This window comes from Pagrus major, chromosome 2 (assembly GCF_040436345.1).
Source record: "Pagrus major chromosome 2, Pma_NU_1.0".
Lineage (NCBI taxonomy): Eukaryota > Metazoa > Chordata > Actinopteri > Spariformes > Sparidae > Pagrus > Pagrus major.
In genome coordinates, this window is record NC_133216.1 from 7,615,792 (window position 1) to 7,640,832 (window position 25,041).

A 25,041-nucleotide genomic window follows, 5' to 3' on the forward strand; every position below is an offset into this window, starting at 1 on the left:
AGCAGGGACAGGTGTTTGGCCATGCACCGACTCTTTCCTCCCCTGTATAACACCCACTGGACAAGGACTGCTATAAGAGGGATGACAAAGAAGAATGTGGTGCCCCCATTTGCCTCCCTTTCATATATACTGAAGTTAGGAAAGGAATTATGGGCTGGAGTGTAATACCAAGGAAGAATAGCTGAACTGCCTTTCTCCTCTTCCAGACAGGAGATTGGGCTTGTTCTGCTTGCCTCGGAGCTATTTACCATTTACTTCACCATCAGTGCTCAAGCCATTTAATTATCACCTCCTTCAGGGAGATATGAAGGTTTGACACCACCTTATTTCTCTCCACTCTTCACGTTTCATTTATTCAGTGGATGCTGGCAACCTAAACACCTCCAGCACCAAATCTAAATTATACTTTGGAGGTGTTGCTGCGCCAACTTTACACATATTGTGTGTGCCTTTGCATGTACATGTGCAATTGTTTGTATATGTGTGTGTTCAGGCAGTCAATCCGATTTCAGGTGCTGGTGTCATTATAATAAGGCGCCAAGTTGTTGGACGATAGCTCCTCGTATTGTTTCTCTCCACATCAGACGGAAAGTCTTGACAACTGAATCACATTTTGAGAATAACAATAAATTGTAGATATTGTAGAAATAAAGGACGGTTCTACAAAGCAAGGCTAAAGTCTGGCCGTTACAATAATGCTGTATGGGCCACCCTTGTGAGTCTGGTGCTTTCTGGCAAATGATATGCAAAAGGAGATTTTGATTGTCATTCAGCCGCCCTAACAAAGCCAGAGCCAAAAGAAAACATGATTACAGATAAAGCAGGAATAAACCTGAGTACAGACTGTTCGGGCTGGTTGTCAGTCTGAGTCAAGTTAATCCTATAATGCACTGAGTCTCCTTTTCTCCCGTTTCTGTGTGAAAATAGAGAACCTCTAATGAACGCAAAGGCATGCCAGGAAGTCTCAAATCTGTACAGTGAAAACATTTTGTAGTATACTTTATAATGAATCGACTGTTCAGGCTCAAAAAATGTGATTACTCAAGTCATTGTTTATAACAGAAAGCATACCGGCTGACTCTATGAACTAGGGACAATAACCAGTGTTTTGCCTTCCATCAACTAAAAGAGAGTAATGCATGAAGATCAACATGCTCCCTTTGTCTTTGCTCATCTGAGACTATTTCCAAAGCAATCTTCAAATCTTAATTCATTGTAGTACTTTCTATAATCTATGTGCTTTATTTGTTATCCTCCCTGTTCCTCAAACACAATTGATCCTCATCCTAAATGTAAATGACAAGCAGCCGTATATGGCCAAGAGAGACAGTATAGCAAGAAATTAATCAATAACTTCTCCAATCAATGAGATCTCTGGCAGTTGTAAAGACATGCACTGTTAATCAAAGCCATCCATAAATGCTGTGACAGTGTTTGGAAATGTTATAGCTGCACTGGTAAAACAGCAGACTGAATGCCGTGAGGGCCGACTGTTGTACATCCTATTAAAAACTTGTGTGTCTCAGCAGCTGTCTTGGCAGTCGTCAGTCAATACCCAGGAGCAGCGGAGGTCAAAAGGCCCTGTACTCACTCTCAGGTTACACTGGACGCTGCTGCAGACATTCCAACCACGTAAACCTCCTCGTTCCTCAAGCAGGTCAAACAAATCCACTTGAAGTGTGTCTGCCTTGAGTCCCACGAGGGAATTGAGAGGCAGAACAACCTGTTACACAGTCTGAAAACTGCTGCTGTTGCATTAGCCTTGAAGACAAGACAACCAGGTTCATGGACAGATGATTCACATCCTTAACACTGAAAGAAGCCTTGTCTAAAAAAACTGCTAAATATCTAAATACATTTCTTGAAAGGGGAAATAAAAAGACAGAATATTTCAGTTTTGCTAAAGCTCTGGAGGTTGATTATTTCAGCATTTGTCATGCAGATAGGGAAAAAGTGTAAACATCGGGACCATCGCTGACCAAAACAGAAACTAACTACTAAGTATTAACTAACTCGCTTAGTGCCATGCTGTGCCCAGATCTCACCTTGCAAGGCAGCTGGATTTGCAGGATCATGTGATCATGTGATATAACAAATCCATCCTGCGAGGCTACAATCTATATAAGCGCTTGTGGTCAAACACATAGTGGTTAAATCAGTCAGCATCCTTTGAGGAACAACTGGCAGCTTCGGGCGAGGTTAAGATGTGATGACCAGCGAGAGAAGCGACTGTTAGTTTGAAAAAAACAATGGCAGCTCCTTAAGAAGTTAGCATAGCTGCTATAGCATCACTTATGTCAGAACTGGAGAGTATATTTCATTGAAAGAAGAGCAATGGAAAAGATGTTTTCACTGCTCTCTCAAGTGGCTTCAGTAAGAATTTGATTTACTAACTGACTCTACTGGTCGTAGCACCTAGCTCCTCCTGTTGATCTGATCAGTTGAAGTTACCTTGTGATAGACGGTGGAAGACAGATGGTTCATCCAATCACCTGCCAAGTATTTTTTAAGTGCCTGCCCTTTTCCAAAAAGTTTGTAGCTGCACCTTTCCAGTTGGTTTTGTGTAGCAAACCAGGAGGTGAGACAGGTTAGCTCAAAGCATGATATTTTTACAATTCATATTAAAGTCTATGACATTTTAGCACTGTGTGCAGTAATGGAGTGATATCTTACAACAGGAAGCCTCTAATTTTGAGTAATTGGAGCAGTTGGAGAAGATTTTAAAAAGAAATCTCAATGAAGCTAGTTTGCCTCAGTGAGATGCAAAAAATCCACTAATTTCCCATTGGTCATGATTTTCTGACTATTTAAACCAAGCAATTAGATAGAATGCTGAATTGAAGATTGCATCATCACCCCAATTATCTAGCTTCAAATGTATTTGATTCGATGAAAAAAAGACAGTTCCGCAATCATGCCGGGTTTTTTTAGCTCTAGCGTTGCCTGCCTGCAGTCACAGAACCCTGACTTCACAGCAGTGCTTCCGGAGATCATCAGAGTGATAGGGAACTGAGGAATGGCCGTCAGGGGTTGGGGAACAAAGAGGCGTCAGGAAGATATTGGAGACTATCAGCCCTCCGGTCTGAGCCTGCAGATATGAGATAAAGGCTTCGCCTCCAGGAAGGAGGCACGTACACTCAAACGCTTTATCTCCCAGACATTGTCAGACAAGCACTAACACACTCGGCAAAAAATTCAAACACACGTACATATTTGCTGTCTGTCTGCCCACCTGCCTACCTGTATGCATGAGTTGTTTGGATTAATTTAGACGGCAAAAATATTGCAATCACAAAGGTTTTTCAGGACTTATTTTCAGCTACTCTCAAATGTGCTATTGCATTACCTATATGAAATAAACAAAAGCCCCTTTAGCCAAGAAACAGATTCACTCTGCTTGTCTTGGAGCTTTCATCAAAATGGAAAATCTTTAAAAGTCAAAGGAAAAAGCACAGAAAAAACTCTCTAAATGCCACAAAGGGTTTAAATAATCAAAGCCCTTTGCTGTCTTGTCCCTGCAGAGACTACCTGACACTGTACTGCATTAACATTTCACACTTATGATCGGTGAAATGTCATCTTACCGTCTTCCATATCAGGAATGATTGTGATTCTAGCTGTGGAGAACTCTGAGCCCAGACGGCCCCCCATGGGCATGCTGAGGGTGACATTGAAACTTTCCTCATCTTCATACAGAGAGTCATCGATGATCACAACCCGGCAGGATTTCTCCACCTCTCCCTTGTCAAAGCGCAGGATGCTGTGATGGTCCTCAGGCCTGGAGATGTAATCAGAGTAGGACAGCACTGTGGTGGGGATGGTGCCTGTGGCTGAAACTGAGTGGGCAGAAAATAGAATTACAGAACGCAAAGTTAACGATCCAAACTCTGCATCAACACAGTCTACTTTTTGACATCAAAATCAATATACAAATATGATTTCATCTTACTCTGAAATTGTTTCTCCATGGTCACTGTTTTCATTAATACTACCTTAGGAGGATATGCCTAGAAAATATGTCTTAACCTAGTTATTCACTGACTATTGCCTAATGTATATACACATCATCATTTGAGCAAAACAACTTAATCTCTTTCTCGAATTACAACAAGCCTGCTTTAACAGTAAAGAAAAAGCCTTCACTCTTTTGATCTAACGTGGATCTTTATCAGGTTATTTTCTTTGCACTTCCTCTTCCATTTTTAAAGATTACAGCATGTGACAAGTGAACAGCTGCCATCGAGTCAGTGACGAAAGACAGACCAGCTTGTGGGTTTCTTTTTTTCTCTGGTACACTGATTAACTGTCACTTTGCACCTACATTTATGTGCAAGAATGAACAGCCCAGTCGCCTGAATAAAAAGCTGTCATTACGTTTTTTGAAAACCACAGAGCCTCTAAATTGGTGTGTTTTATATTTATAATGTCAACATCTCAACAATACATATCATATCATGTTCATATTACATGTATATGAAGTGATTTTGTGGTCATGTCAGGTGGAGGAGGGGATGGTGGTGGAGGGACCAAGATGTTGGGACGTTTTGCTGCCATCTTTGTGTCTACAAAACCAGGTATTTTTAGCCAAATCATGATCTTATCCTAACTCTAACCAAGTGTTTTTTGTGCCTTTACTAAACCTAAAGTACAGCGTTGTCACAACATAACATTGAAAATTAAAACATTTTCATTTGTGATACATATTGAAGAAATGTTGATACGATAGGCAAGAAATGTACAAATGAATGAATGGAATTAAACTGTCAAAGTCAAAATGACAAAACTGCTGCAAAAATTATTAGTAGTGAGTTATTATCGACATTGGCAACCTTCACCATCTGCTACTTCAAAACATGCTGGCCTTAACAGATGCCAGTTATAGTACTTCAGCCTCAATCCACATCTAATTTCAAGAGGTGATCAAGACGAGTAGCGAGTATTAAGGCTCGTTGCACATTTTCACGTTAATCACCATATCTTTTCATGAAAATACAGTTCACTACTTTCTTGTGTTACCTTGCTGGGTGTAGCAGATGACCATGAGCTCCTGACTGACATCTCCACTCCTGTGTACTGGGATAAGCAGCTCACCAATGTCCTCCTCTATGTTGTACACAGCTGAGGGTATGAAGACTGTCGACTCTGTATGTGAGAAAAATCAAAATTCAACACATCAGTTCATTATTTTTGAAATAGTGTGTTCATATCATCTGAGTTAAATACCTTTATGTTAAATCTTATCTGACTCTTGGTACAAGAAAGTAGCTCATGTGTGATCTGTTCTCTGGCAAATTTAACGTGATAAATTAAATGTCAAGTGAACTGAATTGACTGATCGGAGATGAAGAAAAGGCAAGAGCCTCAGAACATCAAATCATATGTGACATTATTTGCATCAAACACCTTTAAACCACAGGCTTGCAGCTTACACACCGGGACCAATGACAGCTCTCATTTACAGCTCCGCTGATGGTGCTTCAATCATGTTTAATCAAAACCCTCCATCTCCTGTTTATTCATCTGCAGGAAATATTCCAACCTAGAGTCAGCTTACACTGGTACACAGAATATCACGTAGAGACAGCTGTGGTTATTGACCCAGTAAGTGAAATAGATGGATTTGGAAAATGTGATCTTTAAGATGTTTAAAAAAAACAATATAGAATCATTTAGTGAATTGAAAACAACTCGTACAATTCAACGTCTTGCATATTTGATTTCATTAGGGGAGTCTATTGTTGGTTGCCAGCCAAGTCACCAGAATAAAGTGTTCAAATTTGTAAGTTTCACACGTATCAGACCGTATGAGCTAACTTTTAAGGTCATTTAATTGGAGGAGTTGGTGGTGGCGACGTTTGAGCTAGCCAAAATGGCTGCTAAGCGAGACACCACTGTTCAAGGTGGCGTTTCAACGCTTGTAAGCATGAAACCACCGGATAAATTTAATGAGATGTCAGGGTGTTTTTCCAGCTGCGTTTGTGGAGAAAGAACCAGGCAGGCCAAAACATGATCTTCTCTTGCCCTTAGTGAGTGATTTTAGCTCCTTAACTTAGACAGACCATAAGCACAGCGTTGTCACAACATAAAACTGAAAATTGAACCTAAAGAAAAGTAAAGTTTCAACATGTCCATGGTTTGCCGAAACTTACTTGCCAACATTTATTTTGGTTATTGGACTGTAGTTGCCCACAAGAATTGGCTAGAATAAAAAGGTTTGTTAATTATGTTTGCAAGCAGGGACACGTTAAACAAATCGTTTTTTCAGTTTTTTTGGCAGCTCTCCATCTCTTTGTCTCCCTCCTTCTCTGAGCTGCAATCAGGAAAGTAATGAGTTTGCAACATTTCAGCCACAGAGCTCAGACAGAAGTCTTGTATACTTCTCAGTGAGCATCACCCGTATTAACGAGGTGTTGGTAAGTCAACAGAACTCGACCTTTCCTCTCCCGTCCTGGAGACCATGGAAACACGTAGGCGTAGGCTGATGTGGCCACTCTTCACTTCTATTTTCTAATGCTCAGCTGTTTACAGTCTGGGCCATTTAAGTCTGTCTGGTGTAAAATCATTTATTTCTCACAGTTTCAGGGTGGCAGCCTCTAGGCTATTCCATTTTTCTGCTCTTAGTGAAAAGACACGCACAAAAAAATACATTTTTATGAGCCTTCAAAGTGTATTCGACCTTGAGAGGCCAAAATAAAATAAAACTTTAGAAACTACAAACAGTATAATGATATGTTAATAGACATGTGGCTGTGTGAAGACAAAAATAAATAAAAATACATTTTCTCATCTTGCAGAGAGATAGCTGCCAGTTTTTTTGATTGCCCTCCAGAGGCTGATGTTCTGTGAAACAAAGTTCCAACTGAACATGTTAATTAACATAAACTGTTGACAGCAAATTCCTACTTTTCACCCAGTGAAGCCCTATGGGATGAGGAGAAGCATTATCAATATTTATATTATGCAGCTCTCCATCTCAGCTCCATTACAGTCAAGCTGTTATCACAAACACTGTTCATCTGTTCCTGTAGCGCTCATTTCACATTCGAGGGAGGTCAGCATATCTCCATATCCTTTTGACCTTGTTTATCTACACTTGTGGAATAAAAATACTGCCCATAAACACGGTTTGCTTTTAACTCATCATGTAGCTATTTTCATAATCAAGTTGGGTTAAAGATGTTATTAGTTCCTCCCAGGTTTCAGTCTTCATGTGAATTGAGTTTGTATTTATGATATTATGTGATCTTATGCAATCAGGCAGATGGACAGAAGCATTTCCCCAAAACATGAATAAAGCTGGGATGAGGGCGAATGAATTACTGGACCTGAACTAAGATCTCTGCTGCAAGAAGAAGATCCACAATTAGGTACTCTTTAACTAATTTGAGAAATTCATGCACTGGGTGAGATGTAGCCTGTTTACAGACCTGTTTGTTTTGGTTTACTTATTTACTTAGCCAACTAGTTTACTGTGGGAGTGCCGATTGTTGAGGCTGCGCCCCTTATTCAAAATATTACCAACATCTTTGTCTATTATATGATGGATTTCTTCTGTATGATGGTCAAACACCGGTGCAAAACGTCCAACACACACACCTGACATCAAATGCTCAATTATATTTCAATAGCTGGAAAATGTTCTTCTGTCAAACTCTATTGCAGTTCCACTTGTAAGACTGGAGTGTGTTGCATTGCTAATTGTCATAAAACGTAAAAATTGTACAGCATGTATTTTCTGCCACTAGGGGACTCTCAATCAAAACAATGAAAATGACAGACATAGTTTGATGATGTCATGAAGTAGCATTTTAGCATTTTACTCATCGGCCATTACTGATGAAAATCTATCTGATGTGACTCGGACAGAAATCATGTTCACAAACGATGTACTGTATTTAAGTTGTATGTTATGTTTAGTCATGTTCACTGACTTCCTTTCTCACTCTCTGATGTATCATTTGGCATTCACTTGTAAGTTAAAGCAACAGGTGACCAAATGAAATGCACTGTTACCTTGAATAAAATGATAGATTTCTCTGGGTTTGAACATTGTTAGAAACTTTTAGGATAATGTAAGTACACAACTCAACAAAGGTCTAGTTGATTTTAAATGTTTTAATGTGGAAATGTTACACATTATATCTTTAATATCACTAAAACTTACCGTATACCCACTTTAAACAGGATAACGAAATGTAAACATTTGAATTTAAATCAGATCCTTGAAAGTGAAATTATTACTGACCGTCATCAGGGTCCAGGATCTCCACAGTAGCAAACTCTGGGAATTCAAGGGCCGCCATCACCGGCTCAGATAGAACGATCTGGAAGTTCTCTGACACTTCATACTCGCTGTCTGACAAGATTCGGACCTTCCAGGTGGCTGTTGTCTGGCCGGGGTTGAACTGCACCTGTTTCTGAGATTTTCCCCGGAAGTCTTTATCCCTTTCTGCAGTGCCATCCTTTGTGCCAATACCTTTAGAAGCACATGGAAGAAATGGTTTATTATCATAATCAGGTAACATCTGCTAAACTTGAGTTAATACTACACATCCAGTAAATACTTTTTTCATATCTAACTTTTAATAAACAGTGTATGAGTGTTCTGTGGACCATGATATCTTTTTGTCAGTAAAAAAATACAATTAAACTACTGTTTTTCATCTCCTATAAAACCAGGAAAATGTCACGCCCCAGTTGGTCTAGCCTGATACTATCTGGCCATCTTCTGGGTGCAGATTAACACCCCCAGTGTTTCAAATGGCCATGGTGGGAATAAAGCCAATTATCCCTAATGTCAGCCTGGTTGCAGCAGCAGTGGTTGAAGCCTAACTTGCATTGTCTGACCTTCAATGTGTGAACTGTTTGATGGGGGCTCACAGTCACTATAGCTGTGACACTTGCAGGATTCCTGTTGAGCAGGGGCACACAGCCTCACCATTGTCTTTGCTAACTGGCCACACAATTCACAGTAGGGGTCTGGCAGTAAATAGAATAAATGTGGCTGCACACCCGAAGGCAATCCGCAAATGTAGAAAACAAGAAATTACTGGATAAATGGAGCACTGCAGTAACAGGAACTATAAAAAAAAAAAAAAATCTGTTTGTTCACAACTGAGGGAAGAAGAAAGAGAGGAGAGAAACTGAAATACTGCATCAGGACAACACAAAAGATCTTCAAAAGACCCTAGATAGAAAAATGCATGAGTTTGGGTTTTTAAGAAAATTACCATTCTGTTCTTTGATGGGAATGAAAAGTGGGCTTTGATATGCAAGTACAGACAGAAGGAAAAGGCTCCTGCACATATGTGCTGAGATAAAATGGTCAAGCTCAATGGAGCTTGAAAAATCAGCAGTCTTCAAAGAGTAGCTAGGAGAGGATAGCTAACTCTATCTCCTGCACAATGCCGGGATTGGATGGCCAGGATCACAGCAGTCACTGTGAGACTTCGCGGCAGGTGGGCTATCTGCAGCCTCCAAACTGGTGCCACCTGCACTGTGCATATTGACCAGTGAAGCAGTAGAACACGAGTGGGCTCCTCTGATCAGTGTTCACTCAGGCGGGGCTGGGAAAAGAGAGATATCCCCAGTCTTCATGAAAGGCACTGGCCTGGGATCAGTCACTATCTCATCGCAGCTCAGAGGCAGATGGGTGGCTTGAACTGTCAGGCTGCTCTGGTGGCCTGTTTATGCTGGTTAATCAAAATACTCTACTGCCTTTGCTCTCCTGTCCTCAAAGCAGCAGAAGAAGGAAACTCAAATGTTCACTTTAAGAAAAAAATTAATATTCTTGTTTTTATGGTTGTTTTTATTTAACCATGAAATTATCCCACCTTATGCCAAGTTGACACTACAGAATTTTAGCCATGATCTTGTCGTCACCGCCATTTTTGGAGATCGCTGACAAAAAGCCTCAGAAGAGAGGCAGATTGGCGTGCCCCCATGTGCTATAGTCAGTATGTCTCAATTGTTCAAAAATGTGGGGACAGATCACCGGCAACAGAAAGTTCTATAGTGTGAACAACACAGCGATCTGAGTCGTGTAGTTTGGCCAGGGCCTTACTGAGGCAGGATAATGGTAGCAGTTGTGAACTGCTGGGCAAATTCTGCATAAATAAGCAGTATGAGCACCACCGCCTCTTATTTTGGTCTGGCTAATGCTTGCATTTGTCTTGGAAGTCAGTGAAAAAAAGACACAATGCATTTACTTTAAATGCAGCACTCTGCCATATAAACTAGTTCAAATATTACAGTATGACTTTTCCGACCTAGATAAGTCAAAATCCAACCCAGTGACAGACATTAAGAATGACCATATTAACCGTATAAAATATGTAGACATAGCTGATCTTCTGATGGTCTCGTTTGCTTATGACTGTTTCATAACCAGTTAAAAGTTCCTTGTGGTACAAGTTCCTTGTAGTTTAATTATTAAAGCCTGCCATGCCGCTGTATTGCTTTCTGAATATTTAAATATACTGATGTTACAGCCTGAGCGTGGCAGAAAAAGGGTAAAGGGTTTGACATGCGAATTACAAATACTCATTAATGTAATAGCACATTCAAAACATTTTCTGTTCAATCTTTAAGATAGGATTCTTGGCTATAAATTGTAAAATAAAAACTTTCACGGATATTTGATAAGACTGAAAAAAGAACAGAGTGGTTTATGATCAAAGAATCACGGCCTGGGGAGGTAAACATGTACTCACTTAGTGGAATGAGAAATGAAGAAACATAAAAGGTTTCACCAGATATGCATTCAGAAAAAGAAACTTTATTGCTATTCCTACTTTGAGGGCATTGTAAAGCAAAATGGTTCCAACTGCGTTCTGAAAATTTAAATTACAGCATCTTTTGTGTGTTTCCAGCGGCAGCATGGAGAGGTAAATCATTCCCCCTCATCCATTATCAATCCCCTTCATGTTGCCTCAATCATAAGAAAACTGCTTATGAAAATCTATGGTTTGGACTTGAAAGCACAACAGTCGGACATCATAGGATGCAAATGTTTTTGTTTTTTTCTGGGCAGTGAACACAGAGTGCATCCAAAGTTCAAATTAGCACTTCTTTAATTCATAATGCAACCATTAATTAAACAGTAGCAATGCTCCAGAAAATGTAAACAAGGGACAATTATTTTATATCTAAAGATATATAATTTTGGTGTTTGGTACCATTCATTTGCAAAGTGATCACTGTGCGGTCATCAAACAGGCGTTTCAGTTTATTTTTTATTTTCTGTTTCCTTTGTTCTTGTTCCTTATTAACATGAACAACATAATATAAGTGTATTCTTGTTTTCACTGTTTTTTACTTGTTACTGTGAAAAATATTATCGAGTATATCCACCTGTATATCTGTACTGTGTATAATAATCTGTTTTAATATATATATTCTTTTTATTTCACCAAGTCTCTGAGGTAGAATAGATATAGTGTGCAGTTTGAGGGACTATAAAGGTCACTAACATTTGCATATCGCCTCAGAGATGTTTCATTAGTCTGACACCCTGGGGTATTCAAAGATACAGACGACAGTACAGTAAATGATCCCACTGGATGTGACCTTTATCATCAGGTCAATTTAATCACACCTCATTTTTATGGACCGTATAAATGGCAACACTAAAAAAGACGAATGTTGCCAGCAGTAAGAATTCCTACCTCTCATAAATCCTTACAGCAGCTTGTTTTTTTAACAGTTATTGTCCGTTTAGTTCCAGCCAGTAAATTGCCTCGACTAACATTTGGAGTGGCGCCTTTCCATTACCACCAACTTTGGGTGACCTTTCTCATGTGCACATGCAGTCACTTGGGATTGTCCTGTGCTATTGTGTGACTGGAACGTAAATACGGGCCGGAGGAGACAGGTGAAAGGTTACGGCCTGTGTGACCCCAAAGGGCGTCTAGGCCAGCCATAGGGTTGTGCTTAAGTATATCAAAGTTTGTGTGTGTGTGTGTGTGTAGTTGTGTCTGTCAATACGTTGGCCTCTGGCACTCTCCTTTATGTAGGTGTTAAAAAGTTAAAAAAAAGACTATAAATAGCTGAAGGGAATCCTAAGCAATATTCTGACAAGGAGTGTATGTTTTTCATCACATGTATTTGTTTCTTTGTCTGTTTGAATGTTAGCTTTCAGGATACCCGGAAATAAGATTCACTAAAATCTGATAAATTATATCAATTATAATGCTACACACTCTCAGTACTTTCAAGTAACTTTGGGTAATAATGATGGATATTTTCTGCCACCTTGGATGGAGTTATTATTAAAAGTATCTTGATAAAATTAGAGATGGTGTCTGCTTACTGACGAAGGAGGTCTCCCCCAGGTAGCCCCGACGTTTCAGCAAAACCTCCAGGAACTTGACCTCTTCATCCACCACGTAGTGTTGCTTCTCTAAAGAGATCCAAGCCCAGTTCAGACGGAACTGCTGATTCTTCAGTCTGTTGCCTCCTGCAAGCAAATCGAGTTTATACATTAGTTAAAGAAAAAAGAAGTATAACAGCTCCCAAGAGCTCATCACACAGAAAGGGAAAACACAAAAGTCAAACAGCTTAACTGGGAATTAAAAATCCAAAACATGTTTTGGAAATTAACATAACTATTTATTTCTGGGGTGGCACAGGAGTTTTCTTATTAGAATGACTTCTTGGATACCTTTAGGACTTGACTTTGAGTCTTCTAGCTAGCACTCAGTGGGTGGTAAGAGGAGTGTATGGCCCTTATGCAAAAGGAATGGAATTTGTGCCGTCTAATTGCTTCAATTCTAATTAAGATAAAAGGTGTCTGTTTCCTGTCTGAACTGGGTTTTTTTTTATCCTTGCCTTTTGAAGTTGGATTCAAAGGCCATGACTACAGTCCTGGAGGGCATCGCTGCTACCATTTGACCATAAAGACTCAAAGCAGAGCCGCAGATACCGGCATCAAACACACACAGGTACACAAACTCTGACAAAAAAACAAATATATATATATAGAAACCACATCACACATTAAAGTAATTTCTAGAGCACTGACTAGCAGACTAAATAATAATCCACTGATTCCTGAAAATCAGCTGCATTCATCAGACTGCTCAGTGAGAGCTGCTGCCTGCTGCAGTACTGGACGAGGATGGTGAGATACAGACGACTGAGCCACTAAACATCTGGCACTTCTGAAAGTGGTGGAATAAAAGTGAAACAGCTGGGAGGGTGTAAGGACATTGTTGTTGTTGTGTTAGGCACGATTGACAGTCTCTACCCTGCCCCACCCCGGCTGTTATGGTCGGTAAATCTGTTACGTCCAGCTGACCGCTCCACTGTGTCCATTTCCTTTCTCCATGGGCACAGTGAGACCTATACACATTCACCCTGGGTCTTTTATTATGTGTGAGGGTGCATGCATTTACGAGTTTGTGTGTGAGTGAGTGTGTGCGCACATCTGAAACATTTTCTGCACCTGTTCAGAGCTTGAATAGTGTTCATATTTCCTCACACAGAGTAAAAAAGGGCCTTAATGCTCCTGACATCGATTCTTTTTGACAACACAGAACCGTAACTTGGAAAAAGGACAAAGTGTGACGCACAAGGACGACGGGGAGCACAGAGTGTTCTTTTCCCCCACATCTCATACAAAACCAACAACTCATTTAAATCATTTAGTTGAATAAAGTTCTTTAATCCATAATGAGCACATGGAGGTGCTTTGATGTTTTCCAGCAGATAGATGACTCAAAGTTTTGAAGTCTAAGAATTCAGTGTGAAGCGAAAGAAACATGACTTTCCCTAATTTATCTTTGCAGTTGTGGTTAGCAGCACTAATGGACTTTATCAAAAATGCTGGAAGAATAGAGAAGACAGACGCTGATGTGGCTCGAACTTAAAGATTCAGTTCAGAGTGAACTTCAGACGGACTCAGTTATGTCAACATGGAGCTGTAATTGGGACATAAAGCTGCAGAAACTGTAAGAGAAGCTGCTCTATTTTCCCTCTCCTGCAAAATTAACAAAACATTTGAATCATTTAGTTGTATACATGTTGTGAAATTCTCATGAACACAGAAGTTCTTTATCTCGGTGAAAAGAGGCAATTTATTTTTTTACTTGACACCATTTCAACACACTTGTGCACAAAAACATTATGAGTCCCTGACCTTATTATGACTCAAAGCAGAAAACAACTGTTTTCTTCACAGTCAAAAAAAAAAAGAAAAGAATTTGTCCCAGTTTTTCCTTCAAATTTCGAATCCATTAAATTATGTTTATGTAAACTTCTAACAAAAGGTGTACCTGCTAGTGCGATAGCTTTTTTCTTAAATTTTAAAGTTCCTATATTTTATTGTCGGTGTCCTTAAGTTGGTCTGCTCAGCCATCAGTCACTGTCACTGTTCATGTTCACAGCCGTCTCCTCTGTTATTCCCAAATAAGGTGCTATTACTATGGTAATGTAATAAACATCATGTGGAAAATATTCTTTAGTATTTTGTGTTATGCTAAATTTTGCATCACTGCATGAAAAAAAACCTCATAAGGGAGGTGCTCTGAATAAATGACAAGTAGGGGGAAAAGAAGTTTGGTAAGTCAAGTTTGGTAGAATGAAATCAGAAACAAGCATGATGTGTTACACTTTCAGAAAGCCAGCAATAAGACAAACAATTCAATATAAAACTGTAAATGATGTGCAAAAAAAAAAAACCTTTTAGGGTACAAAAAAATCATGAATGCACAAATGTTCCAAATGTAAAGACTGACTCACTATTGTATTGTATGATATGGTATAGAGGTTTAGACTTGCAAATGTCTAAAGTAAAACATTATACACCTCATACATTCTTGAGGTCTACCACAGCGTAGGATTTTGCTTCCTGTGTGTTCCACATCCTTCTCTAACAGACAGGCGACCTGTGTATGACAGGACCTCCCTACTCCGTTTGGATTACAGCCAGCAGCATGGCACGCATGCCACCAGTAAACACTTGATGTGTGATCTCTGAGTCGTGAAGGAGCCCGTCCTCCACTGAGGTAATGGAAACAGAAGGTCGCGACTATTCATCTGACTTCACTTGTTGGCACAGACTTTGTAATAGTTATACAACGGCTGACACTCTTGATCTCAAGGATAATTCTCGAAAATGGAGAAATTAAATGAAATGCATCATCGCTGTTAACCAAACACTCGACACACAGTGACATTTTAGAAGGATTTGTTGGTAGGATTTTCCCTAGTTACTTCATACATTTCAACATTAAATGGTGACATGTTTTGCATAATTATCTACATGACACTGAAGAAATAGCCTACACATCAAGCTTAGCCTCAAAAAGGAACTCTCTCTCTCTGGATGAATCACGTTTAACACCTGTTTGCCTTCAACACTATTCAGACACATGAAGTGGCTCTATCAATTATTCATTCTTCCAATCCAGCAAGATGTGTGGAGGAGGATAAATCAGCAAGCAGCGCATTGAAACTTTAGAAAAATGAATGTTTGTCCATAGTTTATACTACATGCAACACCATGACACAAGAAAACACTGAGTTTAAGAGGCCATAAAATCCTGGTAAAGCTGCAGTGTGGCCTTCAGGGAGTTGGGGAGTGGAGGTGCTCGTTTCCAGAGGACCACTTCACTCCTCCAGATTTCTTTCTAATTAAGATAAGCAGAGGTTTGAGTAAGTCCACTTCAAAGAGGCCCCAAGGAAAACACCAGAGTTAATCTTTACCCAGCACTCACAGCACTGAGACAGAATTTAGTGCACAATATCGATATCTTTGCACTGCTGTGCTGGTCAGAGCAGAAACATACATCATATGTAGTGGAATTCATCATAAAGGCTGCTCATAACAGGTACGAGTGTATTTCTACTTAATATCCATATTCTCATTAAAATCAGAACTCATATGGTTTTAGCAGGGATCCTAGAAAATTACATTCATTCATTCATTGATTATTTACCATCTGCTTGCAATCTGTCTTTTTGATTTAAAGTAAGTTGTTTAGCTCTCCGTCTCTCTAAATAACAGGGTCAATAAACTGTCAACCTCTGCTCTTTTAACCACTTGATCATTAACAGCCTTGTGCATGAACCTTTTCACAAAACCCCTTGTACAGTTCATGTAGTTGCACTTCTATACACAAGTCCTGTCCACTCACATAGAGGATGTGTGTTGAGGGACAGAAGCCTTTTGAGAGAGGCCAAAGAATGTGAGAGACTGGACTGTGCCAACTTAGTGCCCCTGTCTCCTCCCTGTATACATGTTGCAGACAGCCCTTATTTGGTCACCGTCAAGCATCGTGGGGCCACGATGCCCTGTGGACCCTCGTCTGTTCATTCAGCCAGGCAGACAGACAGGCGGCCCTTTGCCCACAGAGCCAGCACCACACTGATTAGGGAGGATAAATTGGGACTAGTCTGTGAATCCTGTTCAATAGACACAATACATATAAAAATACTTAATGATCATATACTGCAAATGGACTTTGTGTGCCAACAGTCTCCATGATCTGCAGTAATTGTAATCTACTGTAGCATTGAAACGTCAAGCGACATACAAGAGAGATAGATGGACAACTGTGATTCCTAAGGAATCCATTCAACGGACCACACAGAGAGACAAAGCCAGAGGAGCTTCTTATTTGACCATGTTATTATTTCATAATGAAGGCATTAAATCTGAATACTGGTTAAGTATAACCCCCCTTCTATCATTAGTACATCTCGTAAAGGCTGCAGTTAAAGGAAACTGGACGCCTTGTAGTTTTAGGACCAATACTGTCCTGTACTTTATTTAGGGATGACTTAGGAACAGCTCCTTTTAATTGAGTGGCCCAGCTAGGGCCTCGACTTGAAACCAAATTAACATTTACTGTATGGAGAGAAATGAAAATGGCTGTCCACCAACAGTCTCCATCCAACCTGACACAGCCCTGAGAGGATCTGCAGGGAAGAATGGCAGAAAATCCCCAAATCCAGGTGTTCAAAGCTTTTCTACCCAAGAAGGTTCGAGGCTGTTCTTGCTGCCAAAGGTGCTTCAACTCAGTATTCAGTTAAGGTTCTAAATACTTATGTTCATATTATATTTCAGTTGTATTTTTTCATACATTTGGAAAACATTTTTGAAAAATCCTGTTTTGGCTTAGTCATTATGGGGTATTGAGTGTTAGTGAGGGAAAAAAATATTTAAAAGACTTTAGCATAAGGCTGCATTATCAAAAAAACGTGACTTTAATTTTGCTCTTTTCTTAAAAGGGGGACTCTTTAAAGTTAGGGGAATGCCAATATAAGATGTTATTATGAAGATGTTATTGAAGTGACAGTTTATTCACTGAATGATCTTCATACTAAATCATACTACAAATGGTAAAATTTTGATTCATATGTAGGAGCACAATTTGGAAATGGAAACCCTACATCAAGGGTAAATGAGCACTTTATTTTCCCATACTTAATTTGTTTACGAGCACACAAATATTTAATCATGAGGGTAACAAAATGCTGGGTAGGGAGTTCTTGCACCTGCACTGGGAGCCACAAAGTCTCATGAAGGAGATTTACTGTAAGTGCCTTGTTTGAGCTGAATCACTCATAATGATTACACAATCTATAAAAGCCCCTGAATCTTTATAAAATAGTGATTATTTTTCTTAAGTTAACAGAAGAAAGTCATTGTTTACAATAATTACCTTTCTGGTTTTTAGACTTGAGAAAGTCACTTGGTCTGACATCAACATTTTGATCCATAGCGACAAATCCACCAATTACTGACCAGACTGCCACAAAGCTTTGGATTAATCTTGATGATTTTAAGAAGAAGATGACATGACCCTCTACCTTTCATCCAAGCTAAAAAATGTCCCTTCACCAAAACATAAGCCTAAGATAATGTACTTTTTGTTGAAAACTAGGGCTGTACAATGAATCAAAATATTGACAAATTCGCATTGCACAAGTGTAATTATTTGAGATCTCCAGGGGATAAAACACATCTGTTTGTTGATAAAACTTCCTCTGGCACCACTGCCAGCAAAAACTTTACACCTTAAGCCCCACAAGCAGTAAGGCTCTAACACTACAGAATTGTCACAATAGCATTGCATATTAGACTTTAATATTGTAATGTAGTATGAATGTTGCAGTCTGGGGGGGGGGGGGGGGGGGGGGGGGCGTTAGTAGGACGTTTAATCCTGTTCATTTTAAATTCTGCGGTGGCAGCAGGATTATGTTTGACATTTTTAGCTCCACACTGCTTCCAGGATGAGACGTGAGAGACAAAATGACCAGATGACCTCACATTTACATGAGAAAATAATCAACAGCAAATACGAAGATTAAGCATATTTTTTGCTATAGGAAGTAAACACTTTCTATCATCACAATTTACATTAACTCTATAAAATGAGTTGAGCTGGGCTACAAAATGTACCAGACCCTACCAGCATACTTTTCATCTCTCCAATTAAGGGAAAAGGGATATGATAATCCTGTTGAAGGAAAGAAAGCACATGGCAGAGGAGAGAGGGAGAGAGGGAGATATGGTCTAATCACCCTAATCCTTGTATCAGCAGTAACGAGTTGGCCGTGTCTTGAAAGATTTAGAACTGTTATGATTTCACAGGCCCTAAACCCTTTTCTACCGCCGCAGCCTTTCAGGGAACTGTTCTGCCGTAAATTTGACCGATCCGCAGGGTCCATTCTGGCTGCTCCCGCCTCTCTGTCCACTCTGACACAGTGGTCACTCTGAGGCGACATTTGAAGGGCCTTAAAAGAAAGGCCAAAAGCACTTCGGAACAAAAGTGCTGGGTCAGAGAGCCATGCAGGGCTTAAAGCAAGCGAGGCTTTGCTCTCAGCAGGGAAAGTTCTTTGAGATTAACATCTGAACCACAACTATAAAGGTGATTTAACTCTCAGTATTCAACATATTCTAAATTTGGAATACAAAGGCTTGAATTACTTTCTTGTCTTAAACTTTCAATGACCAAATCGTGAATAGGCATTTGCTGAAGCTGTTAAGGAGGTGTTTAATAATGCATTAAACAAGAGGTGTTTATATGTTACACCTCTGCTCAGGGATATCTTAAAATCTTTGGGATTTAGCTATCTTGTTATGTCAACTGTGAAAAATTAGAATACAACTTTGGAGGCTATTCAAGTCATGTTTCACCACTTTACCTTTGGAGAAATAAACATAACATAAAGTTTTATATTCTTCCCTTTGTTCAGCAGAATGCGGCAAAACCTGACATTAAGATAGACTTCTATCATTTCAGCTCAGAGTCAATACACATTGGGGATGGATGGATGAGCACAGAAACTCAATAACTCATGAGAGCCAGAGCATATTTCGAAAATGCTGCACCATTAACAACATCCACAGAAAGTCCTTCAAGGTGAAGCACTTAACTTATTAGTTTGTGATTTAAATGTGCCTTCTGTGAAACAGAAATGTGCTTAAGTGTTCTTATAAATGTCGTCCTCCACAGTGTGATTGGCAGCAAGAAACCTTTTAAGCAAAGCAACAGCCTTCATTTTGTTCCCACACTTTCTGTTTTTGATTCCAGTTTGCAGCATGAGGTTGTTGTGGAAACTGCTGCATGACTTTCTTCCTGGGTCACAAAGTGGGTGCACCCTCGCCTGAGTGGAAAGGCAGTGAGGAATTCCCAGAGCTCTTATTTCAGATGGGGCTCCTTTATTTGCAGCCCAGGAGACAATTGTGTCAGAGGAAATACTGTACAATGTGAGTGTCGGGGAAGGTCACTCCCGTTCTGGGAGTCTGCTTCACGCTCTGGTGTCTTCACACACTGCCAGTCACAGATGACGTCATTTATCATCCATTACAGAAAATGCTTAACACAAAATCGACACATTGGCAGGGAAGATTGTTTTTTTTTAAGTTTTGGAGGAACATTCAGAATTAATTTGTCAGAAAATACAAATCAATGAGTGCATGTGAAAAAAAAATCCGATAGCAGATAAACAACTCAATAGAGAGCTGTTTGGATACTTGGCTAAGTTCACTACTTCTCTGTGTCTAAAATTATTGGCATCACACACAATGCTAACATCCTAGGTTTTTTTTTAAGTATAATCCTATTAGCCTGCCTGGAAATATTAGTTGAAACAGACTATTTCCAAACACATAAGGATTAGCAAGAGGGCCACTCTGGATGCACAACTCTGCAGAAGATCTGCTCTGTCGCGGGTTGCTGATTTCCAACCAGGGGCACAGGGTGTGCTGCCAAGCACCCAAGGTCATGACTTATCCCTGATCGTGACTACATCATTAAGGCTGGAAAACAGTCAGACTTGGGTGGGCACAAGTTATTTGAAAGTATGTCCTTGTTTTTGGTTAAGCTAGAGCCTAATCATTAACAAGATTAGAACTCCATTTTAAAACACAAAATTAAAAACATCTGAATAATTTAGTAGAATTACATACTACAGATTCAGACCATTCAACATCTTTTGTTCTCTGGACTACAGCGGATGGCTGACTATTGCACCTGAAACCGATGAAAAGTCTAATCCTCCTGTATCTCCGTATAAGCCGGCAAATAAATCAATTAGCCAACACTGAGTTTTGAGAACCTATCCAAGGAGTTATAAAAGTTATCACTAAGGGGTATGTTTTTGATTGTGCCGATGAGGTCAGACACAGTATTCCTTGATTGCCCTTGAATGGCATTCCTGTCTGTCAAAGAGGATGCAGCCTCAAGTGTCTTAATTAATAGTCAGTGGCACGGTTTAGAGAGCAAAAGCCTGAACTCTCAATAGCAGGGGAAATAACAACAAAAGGCTGAATTAGCAGCTGCAGGGCTTTCCTCTGCATTCACATGTAAAGGTCATTGTGGATTTAAAATCAAGAATTCCTCACTCATTACCAGTCAATTACATACAGTATGAATGTCCTGACAGCCACAGGGCCAAATCTTTGTACTGAAGTAGCTCTGGCAACCCACCAAAAAGGATAAAGTAAGATGCATGAGGGGAAACCTGCAAAATATATCTACTATCATTTCAGAATAAACATGTCACAATACCTTTCTGAACAATACATTTTAAAAAAATACGATGCTACACTCCTTTGGAGCTCATCTTAGAAAACAAAGATTATGTCAAACACTTCCTGCCTGAAGAGATGAGCTCATAGAGACAACAATCTGGCTCCGTCCCAGGAGCTGAAAGGCTTGCATTGTTACTAGTGCATGTGTTAAACGTACCTCAACTCTCCAGTGCTGCTGGTGACTGAATAGAAAAGAACAGAGGTAGTGAAATAACAAGGAGATACAAGGGGAAGTGTGAAAATGTGAGAGAAAACAAAGCAACATAAGGATGCAGGATGAAGGGACTTGACAAAGAGAGCGGGACGTGCTTTTTCTTGACCCTTGAATGCACAGTGTTTGCTCTCTTGTCAGACCGAATAATGGTGGACTGTTTGCTGAAAGCAGCAATGTGAGGCCATAGAATATAAAACCCCATCCCAGTCCCACAGACTCATGAGCTCCATACTAATAGAGCGGGGTGTTTGTCGAGGCTGTTCTCAGGGCCGGCCTCCATTGGTCTCATTTATAACGACATGTTTCAGCTGCATTTCACAGTTGTTACTAACAAATCCTCACATGTTAAAGGCTTTTGCCTAAGAGGGAAAAGCTCCCTGAAAAGCTGAAATAGTAATTCCTAAAGAAGTGTTAAATGACTCTTGGTTTTTTGTTTATGTCTGGTGAAAAGGAACCTTCAAGTAGAACTGTGCAAACCTGCATGTTAAAGATAAGCATACTAGTCTGCATTCATGAAAAGAGGGGAGAAAATGTCTCAGGATTTAGTGTTGTTATTGTCTCCTTCTTGTTATATTGGACTGAAGATTAGTCTGTGCAATGGAACAAACCCAGGGTTCAAAAATATGCACAGGTATGTTAAAAGAAGATTACTTCTAAGGGTGATTGCAAAAATTCATTTAGACACTTTAGGTCCTTTTTTCCCTGCATTTGAATAACTCCTGGATGCCTTTGTTGGAGAATTAGAATTTTACGTTGGAAAAATCTTAAAGTCAGAAACACTCCTGTAGTTACAGGGGTAAATTCTGACTGTGGATAGAACAAATCACAATGTTAGCTTACATACAGTTGAAATGTCTTTTCCTTGATGTTATTTCAAAGTGTTTTCATTTAATTTGTCTAAAACGCATATCTGATGCATTCATATCTCATTAACAACATCACTTTCCCCAACACTAGGTTGGAGACTGTCTGGCCACAGACATGAGATGTTGCTGTTGGGTAGATATCATAGATGGTACATGAAATAAGCACAGCAGAAACCGCAGATAGGTCGGACCACCGTCTTTTACTGCATATGCATAATATGCTTGTACCTGATGAAAGATGAAGATGTTAAGATGAAAATAAGAAATGCATAACCAGGCAGTCAATTTGACCATCCATTTAAAGTTACAATGAGATTTGATTTACAATTTCCACTGACGGTTACGCTATTGTGAGGATTTATGCCTTGCCAACTATCATTTGCATTTTAAAATTCTACTTTAAAAAGAAAGGGGTATTTTACAGCTTGACAGCTTATCCTGGTTGTTAGGGTTAGGCAAAAATGATTGAGTGATTCAACAATAAACAACAACAGATAGAAACTCGTTTTGCTGCAAAGTTTGGATTCTCCAATCTGTCCTGAGTAAATCATCTCCACTAAAGGATCTCTGGCAATGTTATCAGTTTAGTTCAATTCAGTTATTCTCCCAGGTGTTAACTCTCTTCTCACAGAAATCAATAAATGATCTCTAAAACATCTGGAACTGCTGTTGCAGTTACCTTCATGCCAGTCACTTGTTTGTCTTTGTGCAGACAGGATAAGTTTCTGGAAGGGCAGCTGCAGGCTACCAGTAAGCTAGCTGTGTCGCGGTATTTTTCATTCTTTTGTTCCTTTGGACGCACGCTAGATGCGCGCAATACAGCATGCAAGGGGTTTCACTGATACTGCCTCTGAATTCAATGACTGAAATTGAAAGCTCATTAGCTCAGCTCAGACTCGGTCTAGTGTTGATAGCACAGTAGGTGTACTGCTAATGTTAATTTTTAACTGACTGAAGTTAGCATCAAAGAGCAGCAGTGCTCACAAGTTGAAGCTAACTGACAGAGGCAGTTAGATATAAAAAAAAAATAACAAACTTAACACTTTGAAAATTACCACAGAACTGAATAAAATGTGTGGGGAAACCTCAACAAAAAAATAAGCCTCATAAAGCTGCTCTCTATTTCAGGCTGCCATTCAAAGCCAGTGTTCAAAGCCAACACAAAGATGCACAGCCTGGTTTAAGGAGCACAACACCTGGACCCCGAGGAATGAAATAAAGTAATTAGATGTGATGCGTTCTATTTCACACACACACAAAACTATTAGATCCAAAGGACAAAAGCTAAATGTCAAAAGGGATGAACATGAGGCGTGCCCAAGTTGCATTGTTGCCTTCAGCTCCATCTGTGACACTTCAACTCACACACACTGAATGCCCTTTAAGAAATAATCAACTCTCTTTAGAAGGTAAGTTAAGTGCAAATTAAATCTGTTAGCTGACTTTCCCAAAGGTATCCCACCGCCCCAGTAGAACTAAATGTTCCCTGCCTTTAATGTTCTTGCATATGACTCATTGACCAGTGATAACCTTTAAAATATTACAGAACAATTTTGTGGTAATTGTAATAGCTTCAGCCAATTACTTGGGGATTTAAGGAGCTAAATGTAAGCACTGCATCAGATTGCCCAGTTGAATAAACCTGCACCCTGTGGCCTATCTTTGTTTCCCTCTTACCATTTAGTTGCTAATATGTAACTCTTCACTACAAGCCCATGTCCTGGAAGACCAAGATAAGCCCAGACATGGTCTAGTTAATTTCAGGCACCAAGGCATTCCTCAGTATTCTTCATGGGGGGAAGGGTTGATCTAAACTCTGGACATCGTCCAGGTTGTTGACATGTTTTTAATGTTCTTTATGTTCCTCAAAGCTATATGGGGCAAAACCCCTCCCCTCAAAAAATGAGTCTATATTTGCCTTAGCTTAATGAGGTCTACGGGAAGTATTAAAATAATTTCTATTCATATGTAGATGAGGCCTCACACCCGCAGAGCTCACCTACTACATTAGAGCCCTCGCAACTTGTCAACACAGGCGGTGTTTAGAGACTGAACAGCACATTCATGCCATTGCTACAGGCGACAGGAAGCAGCTTGATGCTTTGCCCCCACCAACACTGGGACCAACAGAGTACTTCTATCTTTCATCTCCTCTGACTGCTCCCTCCCATTTCTCAGCTAGATGACTTCTCACATCCTGTCTATCAGGCTCCACTTATGGAGGAAAGCAGGTTGAGGTGGTGGTGGTGAGGGGGAGCTTGATCCACACACAGGATCCCCAAAGGGTTTCATCCATACCTTTTATGAGATGAGAGCCCTGTTACTCTCAAAACACACTCCTACTGTTTTTGTAAGGAGTGTATAAAATGCAAACCTTCTCAAGAGATTTTGGTTCAAACCGTGTAACATTTTCAGCGCCTCTCTATTTTCTTGGCATACTGAAATGCTGATGATATCCAAATGAAAGGAGCTGCTGTTTTTCCCGGGCTACATCACAGCATTCTAATCAAAAGAGGCAACAGCTTGAAATCAAAGACAAAGCAGTTATCAATTAAACTGTAGTTGATGCCCAGCATCTTAGTGCAACATTTTAGCAGTGCCAGCTTCATCTCTGATTATAGGATCAGGCAGCTGGCCCCGAGATGGATAGATGGTGGATGCTTTGTGTGTGTGTGAATGTGCATAAAAAGTGTGCACAAAGGAGGTGTACCCTGCATCGAGCTCCAGTCCTGAAACCCAGGCTCAGCTGGAGAGAGTTGTGACAGTACAGCCTTTGCCCAGCTGTCAGAGGCTTATCATGCAGCAGGGCAGAGAGGAGCAGCTCCAGCCCACTGCTGGGATTCAGGGGCCAAAAGCACATTATCCAGAGTGATTTTGCAAAATGGAACAAAAGCTCTGCTACTGCAAAAAGAGAAATG

General features: G+C 40.0%; 1 protein-coding gene across 1 annotated transcript in view; it reads right to left on the minus strand.

The window, feature by feature from the left end:
• frem2b (FRAS1 related extracellular matrix 2b) overlaps nt 1–25,041 on the minus strand; it is a 55,630-nt gene that overhangs the window by 17,207 nt on the left and 13,382 nt on the right. Inside the window, exons 3-6 of the mRNA XM_073490847.1 lie at nt 12,311–12,457; nt 8,246–8,476; nt 5,017–5,142; nt 3,585–3,836 (exon numbers count right to left, since the gene is read on the minus strand). Of these exons, the coding sequence (XP_073346948.1) occupies nt 3,585–3,836; nt 5,017–5,142; nt 8,246–8,476; nt 12,311–12,457 (756 nt within the window). The remainder of the gene's footprint in view (nt 1–3,584; nt 3,837–5,016; nt 5,143–8,245; nt 8,477–12,310; nt 12,458–25,041) is intronic.